The following is a 17467-nucleotide window of genomic DNA, read 5'->3' as shown; positions in this document are numbered from 1 at the left end:
GCTGTATGACCATGAGCAAGTCACTTAACCTCTGTTTACTTCATTTACCTTATCTATAAAATGGGATTAATAACCACATATTTCCAGTATTGTTCTCAGGATTAAATAAGATAATATAATATTTATAAAGCACTTAGTATATGGTTTGGTATATAGTAGGTGCCATTCAGATGTTAGCTATATTGTCAGCTATTACATCCAGGAAGATAGAAAAGTTTAACTTGATTTAATTTTCTTCAATTACAGTAGGAGGGAAAATCATCTGCCTACAGTGAGAGTAGATAAGATTGGGATCTTAAAGAAAAAAGATTAAAGAAAAGAAGATAAAAACAGAAAAGGACAATGAAAATAAAAGTAAAGAATATAGAATAGCCATTACCCCAAAATTGTCCCTGGCAGTTAACAAGATGAATATAAAAAGAAAACTGAGCAACAGTGAAGGTCTAATTTGGTTGGGCAGTTTGACTTTGTACTGGACCAGATTAGTTCATTGGCCCAAAGGCAAGAATTAAAAACATTGATGGGGTATGGGTTTCCAGTTTGATGATTGATGTAAAAGATGGAGTTAAGGGAGGAAGGGAATCCAGGGGTTGAAGACTGTATCTAAATGGTTTGGACTAAGTCAGTGGAAAAGGGGCAAGACAACTAAATATGGTGAGGGTAAAGATTCTATGGCCCTGGAGAGAAGCACAATTGGAAGGTAAAGAGGTTGTGATCAAAAAGTTGGATCATCATAAATTTGAATCCTTAAAGGGTTAATAGTCATGTCGGCTGATGAGGTCCATAGTTTGAATGTGCTCTTGTAGAGCGGAATATAAAAGTGGATATATGGGCCTATGCTCTTTATGAGGACCTCTGTACCTATCTAAAAAACATTCACCGACTCAAGAAAGCTCCCACACCGGCATGCACATAGAAAAACAATGGCGAATGTGTCCTTACTAGAGTATTTCAATCTTCTTTTCTATACTTTGCTTTGTTTCATCCTTTGTTTTGGATTTGTTGCTTATTTTTGGTCCATACCTGTATTTATAATGGTGGTAGGGAATTTATGGTGAGAAAATTGCTTCTACCATTATAAATCTACACTTAGAGACTTGGACGGTTGCCTGGGTCACTGGAAGTTTTAAGTAACTTGCTCAGACTCTCCAAGTATATGAATGTGGGGGTACTTTAAACCTGGTCTTTCTGCTCCCAAGCCAGCTCTCTGCTTTTAATGCAATAATTAGACTATGTATTTTTTTCTTTTTAGAAATTGACTTGGTTTCTTCCTTGAAAATTAATTTTTAAGTTTGAAATTTAAGCTATTGGCACCTTATAAAGACATGTTTTCTTTCGAATTACAGAAGACGGAACTGATCATCGGAAAACCTATTCCTTGAATGATTATTTAAAAAACACTTATCGGATAAAGTCCTACCCTATAAGGTGGATTTCAGGTAAATATTTCTTCTTCCTTTTTTAAAAGGTCCTTCTTGTATAACTCCAAAAACTCATAATGAAAAAAACCATCTGCCTCCAAGGACAGAACTGATGGAGTCTGAATGCAGACCAAAACATTATATTTCATTTTGTTTTTTTTTAAATTTATTTTATTTTAATAATAAATTACCACATAAGTTTTCAGAAATTGTATGATTAATGCTGTCTCCCTGAAGGGGCTACATGAAATAATGAAGAATCAAATGAGTAGAACCAAGAGAACATTATAAATAGATAGAGAATTAATTCTTTAAAAAATAAGTTGGATGTTCTCCAGAGAATGAACTGATAAATAGAACATGGAAGACACAATTTATATAGACATATTTTTGCTGAGTGATACCTTCGATGGTGAAGGGAGTTAAGGGAGAGCTGAGATACCTGGGAATAAATTATATTAAAATAAAATTTTTTTAAAGTGGGAATAACAGTTGAACTAGATCAACTTAATCCCAGTGGAGGTTCATATCGTACCAACAACAATAAAATATTGAGAGTCCTGAAGAAAAAAATTATTATTTAAAAAATTTTATTTTTATTGGTAGGTAAAACACACTTCCATATTGCTTATAGTTGTAAGAGCAAACTCATACTTAACCAAAGCCCCAAAATCAAACCATATAAATTATACTGTTGTGAAAGATGACTCCAACAGTTTAAAAAAGAATTATTTTGACAAACCAAATCAGAGTTTTACATAAATATATTACTCATTTAATGTTTTCCCACTTGGAATTAATTTTTCTCCTTAATTCTGCCAAAGAGAGTCAGTAGGTGAGACCTGAGTTCTAGTCCCATTTCCAAAATATATTGGCTTTGTGACCCTGGACAAGGCATTTAATCTCCAAGTATCCTAGGCAATTATCTGACTAAGTTGAAGAAAAGGTTAATTAAATCTCTAATTCTATAGAAAAATGTTATAGTTAAGAATTATTTCCTTATAATCTTAAGACTTTGTTTGAGATTTACCATATGCTAAATAAGTTAAAAATGACATGTAATACTGACCTTGATTACTTTGTCTTTTTAGATTCTGAATATCTTCAAAAAATTGACAACAATATTTTGGTGTTTGATGTTGAGTTGGATGGCAATCATACTGTCGTGGATAGCAACACCTTAGTAAAACGCATATAATTATTTCATATATTGGGGAAACATTTTCCATAAAATATTAACATTATTTCAAGTCCCTGAATTTGCTCTTTTTTCCCCTTTTGTTAACAGGATAATCTTGGGTATGTCATAAGTGATTATTCTGTCTCTCCTGACCGGGAATATGTACTTTTTGAGTACAATTATGATGAGGTAATTCATTTCTTTTAATATAGGCTGAAACTTTGAATTAAGCATTCATTTGGCAATATCTTTGAATCTTTCGATAATGAAAGTATGTTTTGTTATTAAAAATAAATAGTGTAACAGGGGTAGTTAGTTGGTTCAGTGGATAAAGCACCTGGACTGGAGACAGGAAGTCCCGTGTTCAAATGTGTCATCTTCCTAGTCGAGTGACTTTGAGTAAGTCACTTAACTCCAATTACCTAGCCTGCCTTGGAACCTGTACTTGGCATTGATTCCGATACATAAGAACTGGTTTAAAAATACACAGAGATAATAATATGTCGTGAAATGAAGGAGGGGAAGCCTATTTGAATATTTAAAAAGTTAGAATTAAAGAATATTTAAAAAGAAAATCAGTTTTTATATTTTTAACTGTTAAAATGTAAAATAGAAGTTCAAGGATATACATGGGCACTGACTGAATAAGGTAAGTTAATGAAATATGTAATTTGTAATACATACAGAATATATAATTTTGATACAACTGAATATTTCTCTAATAGTACTTTATCATCACCCATATTAGTCCTTTATTCCTCTGCTTCAGAAGTCTCAGGATTGCACTAAGTACAGTGCCTTGTTTTTAACAGATTCAATAATTGTCTCTTTTAGGAGGGGCAACATGCGGGAGGATAGTATATTCTTATCTTAAACCACTCCACATTCCTGAAGACAGTAACCGCAAACTGTTGAACTTGCTTGCTTTGTTTCATAGATTTGCCTTGCAAGGTGACTTTCCTTCAAGTATGCTTTCAAACACAACATCATGGATAGATGAGCATTTACTCTTTATTTTCATTTCATACATACCAGTAAAGTTCCACAGGATGAGAAGGAATGGTTAGGTTTCTCTCTACATTCCTAGAGGAAACTCCTGAATCTTTGACATCAGAGGTCTTTTGAGTATTTACTATTTCAATATATTTGACCACTGTTTTCAAGTGTATAAAGAACTTGCCTAGCTGTGTAAAACACAGAATAAGAGGAAGTGTGAAATGTGATTCCTTCTTTTTCCTAGATTAAATAATCGTAAATGTCCATTTTCCTCATTTGGTATTAGTTTATCCTCTCCACTATAACTTTTTTTTGGGTAGAATTAGGGATTTCATTAACTGTAGATAGGTACTTTCTCTTTAGTTTAGTCAGATAATTGCCTAAAATACTTAGAATATACTTTCTGAATTGGGCTATTATAGCTGACCAATCAATCATAAGACTTCATTGAACTCAATGCTGTCTTTTTTCCCTTTTTTTTTTAACAGTTCTTGCCTTTCAATGATTTGGATTTTAACTTAAGGTCTTCTTGCATGGTTCTGGCCTATTCTAACATTTAACTTGATTTCTATGCCAAAAAAGAAATGCTGGCTTTGAAAATTCCAGTTAACCAAGATTTTCTATTGACTTCAACAGTAAATTAATAGCATTTTGAAGCCTGAATTGATGCTTCTGTCCTGAAGTAATGATATAGTTCAGAGATATTGAAACTGCTTTTTAATGACTTTTAAATATTTATTAATTAATTTAGAATATTTTTCCATGGTTAGATGATTCATGTTCTTTCCTTCCCCCTCCCACAGCTGATGAGCAGTTCCACTGGGTTTTACATGTACCATTGTTCAAAACCCATTTCCATATTATTACTATTTCTAGTAGGGTGATGGCTAGATCCCCATCCATATCCCTGTTGAACCATGTGATCAATCATATGCTTTTCTTCTGTATTTCTGCTCCCACAATTCTTTCTCTGGATATGGATAGAGTCTTTCTCCTAAGTTCCTCTGGGTTGTCCTGGGTCATTTGTAGAAAAGTCTGTTAGGTTTGATTGTGCCACAGTGTATCAGTCTCTGTATACAATGTTCTCCTGGTTCTGCTCCTTTCACTCTGCATCAATTCTTGGAGGTTGTTCCAGTTCATTATTCTTTTGAGCACAATAATATTCTATCACCAACAGATACCCTGATTTGTTCAGCCTTTCCCCAATTGAAGGGCATCCCCTCATTTCCAGTTTTTTGCTATTCCAAAGTGTAGCTATGAATATTTTTGTACATGTTTTTCCCCCCATTATCTCTTTGTGTTACAAACTCAGCAGTGCTATGGCTGGATCAAAGGACAGGTAGTCTTTTAGCACCCTTTGGAAATAATTCCAAATTGCCATCTGGAATGGTTGGATTAATTCACCACTCCACCAGCAATGCACTAGTGTCCCAATTTTGTCACATCCCCTCCAACATCTATTATTTTCATTTACTGTCATATTGGCCTGTCTGCTAAATATGAGGTAGTACCTCAGAGTTGTTTTGCTTTGCATTTCTCTAATTATAAGAGATTTTTAATGGATTTTTAAAAAAGTAGCATTTGAAAACCAATTGTAGCAACCAAATTCTTGTCACTAGGGAAATTTAACACTCTGCTAGAGTAGAAAATAATAATTTGTAAAAGTATTCATTTGACAAATATTTGTTGTGTCTACTAAATTCTGGGAGCTGTGGGGGATAACAAGGATGACCATATATGCCCTTAAGAAGCTTACAGGGGGGCAGCTGGGTAGCTCAGTGGATTGAGAGTCAGGCCTAGAGACGGGAAGTCCTGGGTTCAAATATGACCTCAGACACTTCCCAGCTGTGTGACCCTGGGCAAGTCACTTTACCCCCATTGCCTAGCCTTACCACTCTTCTGCCTTGGAGCCAATACACAGTATTGACTCCAAGACGGAAGGTAAGGGTTTTTAAAAAAAAAAAGAAGCTTACAGCCTCTTAAACAAAATGAGACATTTATCTAAACAACTAGAATATGGGAATTAATGTGCTAAGTGCTATAAGATATGTTCCATGACAGCTCAGGGACATATGTTTTAATTTGGTTGGAGGGGGATGGATGATGATCAGAAGAGAATTCATAAAGGAAGTAACCTTTTACCTAGACCTTAAAAGTCTGGTAGCATTTAGACAGGGAAACTAAGTGGGAAAAGGTTAAGGAGAGGAATGAGAAGCATGAAGGGAGCAATGGGAGCAAAAGCATTATAGCAGCATTCAGTATGATGGATATAAGGTGAATGAAAAGGAATAGTGGCAGATAAGGCTGGATAGCTAGTTTGTGTAGAGCCTTGAATACCAAGCTATTGAATGAGAAACTAATGCAGATCATGAAGGAGAGGAGAAATGTCATCAAATATTGTCCTTTAAAGAACTTAGTATGGATGGTTTATAGGATAGAAGAGAGTAGGGAAAGACTGGAAGTAGGGAAATAGGCAGTGGTGCCCTGGTGCTACATTGTATCAATGGTAAAATCTTAAATTTTCGGTGTGAATATTTGCTCCTCAAAAATCAAGAAATGCTACAAATTAAGGCTTGATTTATTGCTTTTTTATTGTTTGTACTCAAGAATATGATGGAGAAAATGTTAAATTCAGATTAAATTTCAAATTTAAAAAATTTAAAAGATTAAATTTAAAAGGTGTTTGGTGTCCAGCACTTCCCCCCAGAGAACTGGTTGTTAAACATTTTACCAGCATATTCCTGGAAAGAGATTATTACAGTAATCTTCATATGAGGTAAAGAGAATCAGAATTAAGTAGAAAGGAAAGGATCTTGTAGAAGCAAAAATTAGAGAAGAGATAATAAGTAATAACTGATTAGATTTAAGAGCCCAGAGGAAGAAGAAAGAATCTAAGATGATTGAAGAGTCAATTTAAAACAAACAAACAAACAAACAAAAAAGTCTCTTTCTACTAGCCCCCTACCAAATGAACAAAGGGAGAAAAAAAACAAGGAAAAAAAGCCCCCTGAGAAATACGAATTGTCTAACAAAACAAATTTACACTTTGGCTCCATCCAAAAATGTGTTTCTTTCTACATTTTCAGTCCCTCACCTCTCTGGCAGGAGATGGATAGTATGCTTCATTTTAGGTTCCCTAAAATCGTGGCTTATCTTTGTATTGAGTAAGAGTTCTGAAGCCTTTAGAGAACTGTTTATTTCTTTACCATATTGCTGGTATTTGAAATTCTTCTCTTTGTTCTGCCTTACCTCATTTAGATCTTCCCAATTTTCTCCGAAACTGTTCATTTCATTATATGTATACAAATACATATATGTATATATATATATTTGTATACATATATAATTTGTCATATGTAAATATACATAAGTATATACTGTAAAGACCTATAAAGTCATATCATATTGCACAGATCAGTGTAGGCAAAGGACTGCTAGTTATTAACTGTTTGACCATAGGCAATCTCTCTGGGTCTCAGTTTCCTTATCTGTAAAATGAAGCTGTTGGATTTTATGATTTCTAAGGTCCTTATCAGCTCTAAATATTTAGCTCCATACCATGGATAAATTGCTTGAAAAGCTTCTTGAATATATTCCTATTTTTAGCTTGCATCCCAGACAGCATTTAACGAATTTGAATTGAACAGGATTTGAATTCAAAATATGTATCCTGAAACTTACGTTCACTACTTATTTCCCATGAAACTATGGGCAGGTCATTTGACCTCTATAAACTTCAGTTTCCTTATCTGTAAAATTGAGATTAATTTTTGCCAGTTTCTATTGTGCTGGGTTATTTTCAGGTCAAATAAGATAAGTGAAAGTACTTTGTAAGTTGTAAAAGACTATATCTGTGCAAATAAATGAGATCATGTTGCTTGCTATAATGAATGGCACATAGTAAATGTTTAATAAATGGATATTCCAGATATCGAAATGAATTTGTGATCTCAATAAAATGGATTTTTTTTAAATGGTGGAGAATAGAACCCAATCAGGCTTGCCTATATAACTTTATTCAACACAGGCTCTACCCAGATGCTAGAGAACTTCTTTTTCAATTTTTCTTTATATGATGAATGTGCTGGAGTAGTGACTGGTTATCCTTCAATTTTGACACCTTTGTTCATCTTTTTTTAAATTAGTTTTTATTGATGTCTCTTGTTTTTTCACACAATCATAGTTTTTAAGACTTTGATAACATCCCTTTCTCTCATTCGTTTTAGTTATCATTTGTTATATTATGTCCTACTGACCCTTAGCTACACCTCTCCATTACCCTCTGAGTGATACTCATTTTTCATTCATCAGAGGTTATTGTATTCCATGACATAACCTTACAATGCCAAGGGAATATTAGCATTTTTAAAAGGCCCTTTTTTTCTGGAGAAGTTTGAGAATTATTAAAGCAACTTTGATATTTCTCTGGTGGAGCCTATACTGTTTACTTTCTATTTAATTGTGGACCCAACTTGATGTCTTTTTACCAAGTCTATGCAAGATATCTGCTTCAATGTAAGTATTTATGGGAATATACATATGCAAAACAAAGGTAGCCTTTAACTTCAAGGAGCTTAAAATCTAATGAGGGAAGAGAGCACACAAAAGAAAGCCAGGTATTGGAGCATGATGATGTAAAAAAAAGTCTAAAATATTTGCAGCCAGAATTGGAATTGGAGCATGCTGGTCCAATTAATCAGTATTATTAAGCATCTGTTATAATATGTCCAGGCAACTAGGATAGAGTACTAGTCTTAGAGTCATGAATTCAAATCCTGAATTGAAATCTGGCCTCAATACTTACAACAACTGTGTGATCCGGGGCAAATTGCTTAACCCTGTTTGCCTCAGTTTCTTCATTTGTAAAATGAGCTGGAGAAGGAAATGGCAAACCACTCCAGTAATTTGCCAGGATAACTCCAAATGGGCTTGTGAAGAGTCAGATATGATTGAAATACATTATATGGCCAATGCTGAGGTTATAAGGACAGAAACTGAAGTCTGTTACAGAAGAGTTTACATTTTATTTTGAGAGGACATATATACATATACATATACACATGGACAAAACATTTAGAAAGTAAATACAAGGTAATTTTCCATCAATGATAAGCTCTAATAGGGAAATAAGGAAAATATTCAATGTAGTTAGTAGTGTGTGAGCTCAATTTTTAAGATCAGATGAAATTTATATTTAAGCCAAATTCTGCATAATACATTTTTTATCTGGGAAAAGTACTAAAAATAGTAAGTTATATATATTTATATTTTCCCGAAAACTTCAATTTTCCAATTTCTTTTCATTAACTTCCTCTACCCCCCTGAAAAACATAACAAGAAAAATGTGGCTGAAAGGTTCCTGAAATCTAACATCCGTAATCAGGACTCTGATGCGATATCGCGGGGGTATTTTCAACAGGCAGAATAAAGTATTTGTTTTGAAGCTCCAAAAGGTTCATGTTTGTAAAGTGTCATGCAAGTATAAAAAGCTACAAAAATGTGAGATTTATTGTTGTTGTTGTTATAATAAATAAAATTCAGAGAAGTTTTTAAGGAAGCTTCTCATTTCTGACTCAGAAAAGACCAGACTTGTCATCTGGGAGTAGTAAGCAGAAACATCTTGTGTCCATATTAAGCATCTCCAATCCCTGCAAATGAACAAAATATCAAGTAAACACTTCAGAGACCTCATGGATGTTAACAAAGCAGAATCAAATTTGCCAAATATATGGCCAATAAATGTTAAATTAAAATCATCACACAGAAAATCATTTTTATATTTCATACTCCTGTCTCATTTACTAATTAAAATGTCCTGAGCTAGTCTTAGTTACTTTTTTCTTTTCTTTTTAATTCTGCTGAACTTCATGTATATTTAGAAAACCTGGAAGTACTTGAGAGAGGATTTTTTTTTAAGACTACTAATAGATTCTTTTTCTTTTAAACAAAAAAGATACAGAAAGATGAGATATGATTTTAATAATGAAAATAAGGAAGCTCTGAGCTAGGAATTTCTTGACATAAAACCTAGAAATTATAAGCTATAATTCAATCCTTTTATCTAGCTTGCCTAGAACAGGTAAGAAGTTTTTTATTTATAGAATTTTATTGTCATAAAAATTTTTTAACTTTTCTTTTATAGACTTGGAGACATTCATATACAGCTTCGTATGACATTTATAATGTAACAACAAGGTCAGTGATTTTTGTATAAAATCAAATGGGTTTATACCAGTTTTGGGAGAGTGAAGGGAGAGATTATAGTGAGTCATCAATGTTTTTTATTCTTTGTTTCATTTTCTTTTAGAAAGCTCATTAAAGAAAATAAAATCCCTAATGTCACACAGAGCATCTCCTGGTCACCAGTTGGCCACAAACTGGTTTGTAAATGCTGATATTCTTACATTGACTAATGCACAAAACTTTGAGATTACTTTTGACTTTCTCCTTCACTGACTGCACTTAAGAGAAGAAGTTATATTCTTGGGTTGTAGAATTAGAAGAGAAATAGAATTGAGCATGCAATTAAAAAGTAACTAAGAAATTAGTAACTAAAATAGGCAGTAAGAGGAACTTTTGATAACTAAAAGTGGTAACAAAATTGAATTTAAGAAATTGAACCAATAAAAGTTTATTTTGTGGGCACCTGAAAAAACTGAAGAGCAGTTTGGAGGAAAATTGTTTTTTACCTACTTCCTATACCATCTACAGTAATGAATTAAAAATAAATGAAATAGATAGAGCCATACCATTAAAAAATCCGTGGAAAATGGAATTTTGAATCTGCAATCAACTGTGACAATTCTGAAACTATTATACATGACAAATTAGGTTACTTTCAGCACATAAAAATAGATAGATACCCTTTACACAAATAAAATAAGTGCAACTAGGATGAGCAGAAAATTCAGTTGTATTCAATCCCACAAACATTTATTGATTCCCTATTAGGAATTGAGAATGAAATAAAAATGAAAGGCCTTGCACTAGAAGTCCTTCTCCTCAAAGGTAGAGATGTGAAGAGAGTTATTCTAAAAATGTGAATTCATTTATATAAAAAGTCTTAAAGGAAGAAGGAGTGTTGTATAGAAGGACTATCTAGTAGGACATTTTGCCTAGGATGGAGAATGTGTGAAGAGTAGGAAATAAGCCTGGAAGAGTATCTGGGAGCCAGGTTGTGCTCAGCTGGAACTGGAGTAAGGATTTTGTATTTTATTCTAGATGCAATGAGGAAACATTGGAGATTTTTGAGCATAAGAGTATTAAAGACAGATGTATTTTAGTAATATTTATTTCATATCTTTGTGCAGAATGATTGGAGCCAGGAAGTAGAGATAGGGAGGCCATGCTCTGTGGATGAAGAGAAGGGTGGCAGGAAAAAGATGGAATTTGGTTTGACTGATTTTATATGGTGGTTGAGGGAGAAGAATGAGTCAAAGAAGACTTACTTGGAACTGGAAATGGCAGTGACTAAACAAATTCTGGCTCCATAAACAAAAAATACAATAGTATTGAGAAAAGGATGGGTTTTGAGGAAAATATAATGGAGTTCCATTATGGACACCTTGAGTTTGAGATGCTGTTGGAACATCTAATTCAAAATGTCCAGTAGATAGTTTGTACTTCAGAGCAGAAATTGAGGGGAGAGATTGAAGTTGGACTGATATTTTTTGGAACTGCTTATGTATAGGTAAAAAATTAAACTAGTCAGTAAACTCTGGATCTACTAAGATCACCCTGGGAGAGAATGCAGAGGAGAGAAGAGAGTACTGGACTAAGATGAAACTTACAGGCACACCCACAGAGAAAGAGAAAGTTCTTTTCCCTGCCAATAATATACCTGGCCGCCATGTAAATTAACTTTGGAGGATTAAAAAAGGATGATAACTTTGAAGCTGGTGACTTTTGCCCTACCTCCAAATAGCAAACAAAATTTCATAATTATATATAAATTAAAAAAAAAACCCAAAACTCAAAACAAGTAATATTTGACATTGTTGCTACTTTCAAAGCACACGCCCATGTTTTGATTAATGGAAAACTACTAATATTTTAGCCTATTCTACAGGACATGGGGTATACTTCATCAGTCAAACTTCCATTCAGCAGTGTACTTATTAAATGCCTATTATGTGCCAGGTACTTTGTGAGGTACAGAAGATATAACCTTAAGGAATGAAACAATCTTAATTCATCTTTCCCATACTTGGGTTAGGTAGCTAGGTAGCCCAAATTTTGGGTTTTCCCATATGTTTATTAGGATTTATTTCCCCCCTATATTTTGAAGATACAATTTATAATTTAAATAATTGGATTAAAAGATGTTTTAATGCATTATTATTATTATTTCCTTATAGGCATATGTTTGGAATAATGATGTTTATATAAAAACTGAACCACATTTGTCAGCTGTGAGGATCACTCATAATGGAAAACAAAATGTTATATTTAATGGAATAACTGACTGGGTTTATGAAGGTAAAGTTTTTAAATTAAAAAAACTAGAAACTAAAGGTTTGGCTAAAAATAATGGTAGATTTTCTTAAATGATATTGAAAGTAATTGTGTAAAATACAAGTCATTGCAGCCTATTATTTAATACACAAAATATGCTAGTTTCTAAGCCAAAGAAATGGTTATGCTAGCCTGTATTAAAAATTATGAGCCCTCAGAGGATTTGCAATAAACTTTTATGTCTGTGACCTTACTATAGATCTAGGTTTAGGTAGCTTCCTAAGCCCTGGAGACTTGAGTGCACAGATTCAAGTCAGATATTTTCCAGCAAGATCTATCTTAGTAACTATAGTTGATAAGGAAGAAAAACAATGTCACAACATTCCATAAAGAGAAAGAATAAAAGCTAAGGGTGGGAGCATTGGGAGAGAAATCCAATTTTCCCGAGAATTTGTGCCCATTTACTGTTAGAAAAAACATGATTTCATGCACAAGGAATGTGTTGATCAAATGCATAGTAGGAGCTTTCAATTGCCAGAATAAAAGAGATTTTTAAAAAGTTCCCAAATTTTCTTAAAGTTGTTCTATTCTGTTGAAAGAGATTCAGCCTCATTATTATTGAACCATTTTCTTAAAGAACAAAACTCTCCATCATTGAACTGCTTGAATGTTGTGTTTTCTAAAAGCCAAATGTTTTTCATTGAGAGACAGTTAGAAAGGACTTTATGGAGGTAGTTCAGACCTTTCATCTGAAGATGAGTTAAAGACCTAGAGAAGTAACCTAGAGTCACAAAGTAGAACTTGGACCTGAAGCCCAAGTCAGCTGATGGCCACCCCATCAGAGCAATGATTTGAACCCAAGTCGGCTGCCTTCAGATCTAACCTGCCTTCCATCCTACCATTCTGGGGCCTGTGTTTTTTCCTGAGCATTGGCATTCTTGCCAATATTGGATAAGATTTTCTTTTTGCCCACCTAGCATTCCATTCCAAGTTAGTATTGGGGAAGGATGAATCTGAGGCCCCTATCAGTCTAGGATTGCTCTTTTGAAAGCTGGGAGAAGATCCCTTGAATGTTAAAGCATGAAATTTCCTGATCACCATTTCTTATTCATATTTCCCCTTTCACTTATGGATTCCCACATCCATTTTAATTATGTCTCTTCTTCCCATTCCCTACCCCTCCACATCCAAACTGATTCACCAAAGCTGATCTTAATATATGAAGGTTCCTTTTAGGCAAGAATTCTTAAATTAAGATCCATGAATTCATTTTCTTAGTATTTTGATAAATATTTCAATATTTTTGCTTTTTAATCACCTGTGTGTAAGTACACACATGCACACACAAATTTCTCATACATTTAAAAATATTATTGAGAAGACCATAGAATTCACCATACTTCCAAGAACTCATTCTTTTGAAGGGAATTTAAACTCCCAAATTGCTGTCTGTTGATACCAATGAATCTCTAGAAAAATCTGTAGCAGTTGGGTGGCTCAGTGAATAGAGCATTCATTCATTGAATCTAGAATCAGGAAGACCTGAGTTTAAATATAATTTTTAAATAGAAATCTAATAAATATAATATTTAAAAAGATGCTTACTAGCTCTGTGACTCTAGGCAAATAGCATAACCTTTCTCTACCTCAGTTTCCTCATGTGTAAAATGGGCATAAAATAGTACCTACTTCCCAGGGCTTTGTGAGGATCAAAAGAGATAATATTAATAAAATGCCAGTTATTTTTATGTATGGGGAAGAGCTATGTTATATATGTAAGCATCTACATAGCATAGAGGATATCATACCAGTACCTATGTCAGGAAGACCCAAGTTGAACTCCAGCCTCAGACACTTCCTGGCTCTGTGACCCTGGGTAAGTCACTTCACCCTGTTTGCCTTTGTTTCCTCATCTGCCAAATGAGCTGGAAAAGGAAATAGCAAACCATTCAGTATCTTTGCCAAGAAAACTTCAAATTGGGTCATGAAGACCCAGACACGAGATTATTTTGGGGTACAGTGCTTTATGACATGTCAGGCATTCAGAGGCCATTTCCCCATCCTCCTATGATAGGGGATAAATTATATAGAATAAGCATTGTTTATATATATATATATATATATATATATATATATATATATATATATATAGAGAGAGAGAGAGAGAGAGAGAGAGAGAGAGAGAGAGAGAGAGAGAGAGAGAGAGAGAGAGCATCTCCTGCTTGGTCTTTTTTGTCTTTGCCACTGTTTTGCCATGCTGTGAGGGTTTGGTACTGGCTGAGAGTCATGATGGGAGGGGAAGAAGGACAAGATTGAACTAGTGAGAGAGTTGACCCACTGAAAGTTTAAAAATGAGAGTAGAGGATCCAGGAAAGTTTTCTGTATTTGATTCAATTGAGTTCTGGTTTGTTTTTAAGTACAAAAATGAGAGGGGTTCAAAATGCAGGAATTGAGGAGAAATGATTTACTTTGCAATTCTGACAGATCATACAACATTGGAGTAAAAATAGTGTTATTTTATTTAGAAGTTCAAATGGAAAAAATATAGCTTACATTTATTTTTATGCATTATTCTGGTTTTGGAAGCCCAGAAATGTAAAGTGGTTAATTTAGTTGAACTCTACTATAATTACTTAAGCTAATGAGAACAATATTTGGGATGCCACAGCCAATTTATCAGATATTTCTTGTAACTGAAGAATTTATATCTTTTTTTTTTCCCCAGAGGAAGTCTTTAGTGCTCACTCCGCTATGTGGTGGTCTCCAGACGGCACTTTTCTAGCATATGCCCAATTTAATGATACAAAAGTTCCTCTCATGGAATACTCCTTCTATTTTGATGAATCATTCCAGTACCCGAAGACTATTCAGCTTCCATATCCAAAGGTCTGTGTTCTATTCCATATAGTATTTCGGTAATTTGATTAAAAAGAGAATGGTTTCCTTTAATCCATTCCTGCTAATGAAAATATTGTCAGTCTTTCTTCAACAGCTTGCTGTGATTACTCTTGCTGAAGTCAACAGCATCTGGCAATTTTAAAGTATTTTTATTATCCCAGGAAAGAGTGTGATTTAAGGTTTTGTAATTTCTCCAAAAACTTTGCAGAATGACAAGCAGAAAAAAGATTGGAAAATGGTTTTGAAAGAGAGATGGGGGAGATGGAAATATTTGAATGAGACATCTTTTAAGAGTAAAAGGGGAGGAGGTGATAAAAATAGATAGTTTAAGATGAAGGAGATGGTAGTTTAATTGTTAAAATTGAACAATAGGATTGATATACATGAAAATATGTACATGTTTTAGCAATTGAGTTTATCCTAAGCATGGAACATTTATTATTGTAGTAGTTCGGTGTGCCAAGTTCAGAAAGGTATTCCTAATAGATCTTAAAGGAAGATTTTTATTCTTTTACCGTTGAGATTTAGTTACATATTCTGAATTTATGTTCATAAGTATTCTTGGATACTTAATAGAGCCTGCAGAAACCTGTCACTTTACAGATTAGGAAACAAATCTATGGAGACTAAGTGATTTGCCCAAGATTATCCAGGGAGTTATAGGGGCAGATCTGTGATACAAACCAAGTTTATCTACTATATCCAGGTATCTCAAATACATTCATCAAACATTAAGTAAACATTTATTAATCACCAACTATTTACAACAAAACCGTGATAGTTGCTGGGAATATAAAGTCAAGAATGAAACAATCCCTTTTCTGAGGAGGCTTAGCATATGATGTACACAGTGGTATAAGGAACCAACATTGGAGTAAGACAGTCTTGGGTTCCATCCTGGCCCATGCAATTATTAGCTTTGCCTGCGCTTGGCAAATGTATTCAATCTCAGCCTTAGGGAATGGGGGAAAACTTAAAAAAGATTATTGAAAGGATCAAAGGAGGTAATATCTGTAAACTTATTATAAACTATAGTCAAGTAAAGTAAATAAACATTTACTAAATAACCTACTATGTAGCAGACACTGGTAATACAATTCAATAAGCATTTATTAAATGTCTACTATGTATCAGGCACTATGCTAAAAAACAAAACAAAACAGAAAAAAAAGAACCCAGATCTTATATTCTAATGGAGGAAGAAAATACATTAAAGAAAAATGTTGAAAAGAAGAGAGGGGAGCATATCTGAGAAAGTCCAGGCGAGGTATGAGTGTAGCCTGGAAAAGTATAAAGACCAAAACAGACTTAAATACTTAAAATGGTTGTTCTTAGAGCCAGTCAAAGGAAGAACCTGCAACTACAGAGGTTACTTCCAGTATGTGACTGAGAAAGTGTTGGAGAATCAGGAATATAGCTTTAAATTGTATCTTATTAGTTAGCCATTTTTCAGTTTTATCAGACTCTTTGGTACTCCCTTTTGGGATTTTCTTGATAAAGATATTAGAATGGTTTGCTATTGCATCTCCAACTCATTTGATAATTTGACAGATGAGGAAAATGAGACTAGCCGGGTGAAATGCCCAGGGTTACACAATTAGTCAGTGTCTGAGGTCAGATTTGAAGTCAGGCAGAGGAGTTTTCCGGACTTCAGACCACTCTATCCACTGTGCCACTTAGCTGCCCTACTCTACAAAATATTTGAAAAACTGTTGTTTTCCCTTGAGGTACATAGATAAGTAAATAGAAATCATTTTGTGGAGAGGGACAATTCTTAAGAATTGAGAAAGGAATGAGGAAGAATTTAATTTAGAAATGACATGAACCCAGCTTTCAAGGGAGAGTGGGATTCTAAGAGTCAAAGTTGAGAGGGGAGTGAATGCATTGAAAAGAAAGGAGACTTGACAGCTTGGGCAAAGACACAAAAGGCAGGAAATGGAATGTCCAAATGCATCCAGATTTCTTAATTAAAATTTATCTTAGGATTCTACCAAGGGAGCTATGTATTTCTGATGAAAAGTTGTGACTTCAAATATATTTATGTGTTTTCATCTACACATTATTTACTCCAAGTCTGATTCATTTTAGATTAAAGATTATTCTTCTCTTATGGATAGTTCCCAGGTGGCTTGGAAACTGTAACTAGGTGGTAAAGTGGATAAAATGGCAGACCTAGAGTCAGGAAGATTCATCCTTGAATTCAAATCATGCCCTCGGCTACTTGTTAGCTGTGTGATTCTAGGCAAGTCACATAACTCCTTTTGCCTCAGTTTCCTCATCTGTTAAATAAGCTGGAGAAGGAAATGGCAAACTACTATAGTATCTTTGCCAAGAAAACCTGAAAAGGTATCACAAAATGTCAGACTTAGAATGACTGAACTAAACTTGGAAAGAGAATTGAATTTGGTACCAGGGGACCAGTTTGATTTGGTTTAGCCATTTATGATCTCAGGAAAGTCACTTACATTTCTCTGTTTTTGAGTTTTCTCATTTATAAAATGAAAAGGTTGGAGATGAC

The 17467-nt window shown here is 34.0% G+C and overlaps 1 protein-coding gene across 2 annotated transcripts in view; it reads left to right on the top strand.

The window, feature by feature from the left end:
* DPP4 (dipeptidyl peptidase 4) overlaps positions 1-17467 on the top strand; it is a 150763-nt gene that overhangs the window by 77417 nt on the left and 55879 nt on the right. For both annotated transcript variants that reach the window (XM_007494267.3, XM_007494268.3), the window contains exons 4-10: positions 1347-1439; positions 2513-2604; positions 2710-2790; positions 9740-9792; positions 9905-9977; positions 11955-12075; positions 14777-14937. In XM_007494267.3, coding sequence (XP_007494329.2) covers positions 1347-1439; positions 2513-2604; positions 2710-2790; positions 9740-9792; positions 9905-9977; positions 11955-12075; positions 14777-14937 — 674 coding nt within the window. The remainder of the gene's footprint in view (positions 1-1346; positions 1440-2512; positions 2605-2709; positions 2791-9739; positions 9793-9904; positions 9978-11954; positions 12076-14776; positions 14938-17467) is intronic.

This window comes from Monodelphis domestica, chromosome 4 (genome assembly GCF_027887165.1).
Source record: "Monodelphis domestica isolate mMonDom1 chromosome 4, mMonDom1.pri, whole genome shotgun sequence".
Classification (NCBI taxonomy): domain Eukaryota; kingdom Metazoa; phylum Chordata; class Mammalia; order Didelphimorphia; family Didelphidae; genus Monodelphis; species Monodelphis domestica.
This window is presented reverse-complemented; position numbering and strand designations above follow the sequence as displayed.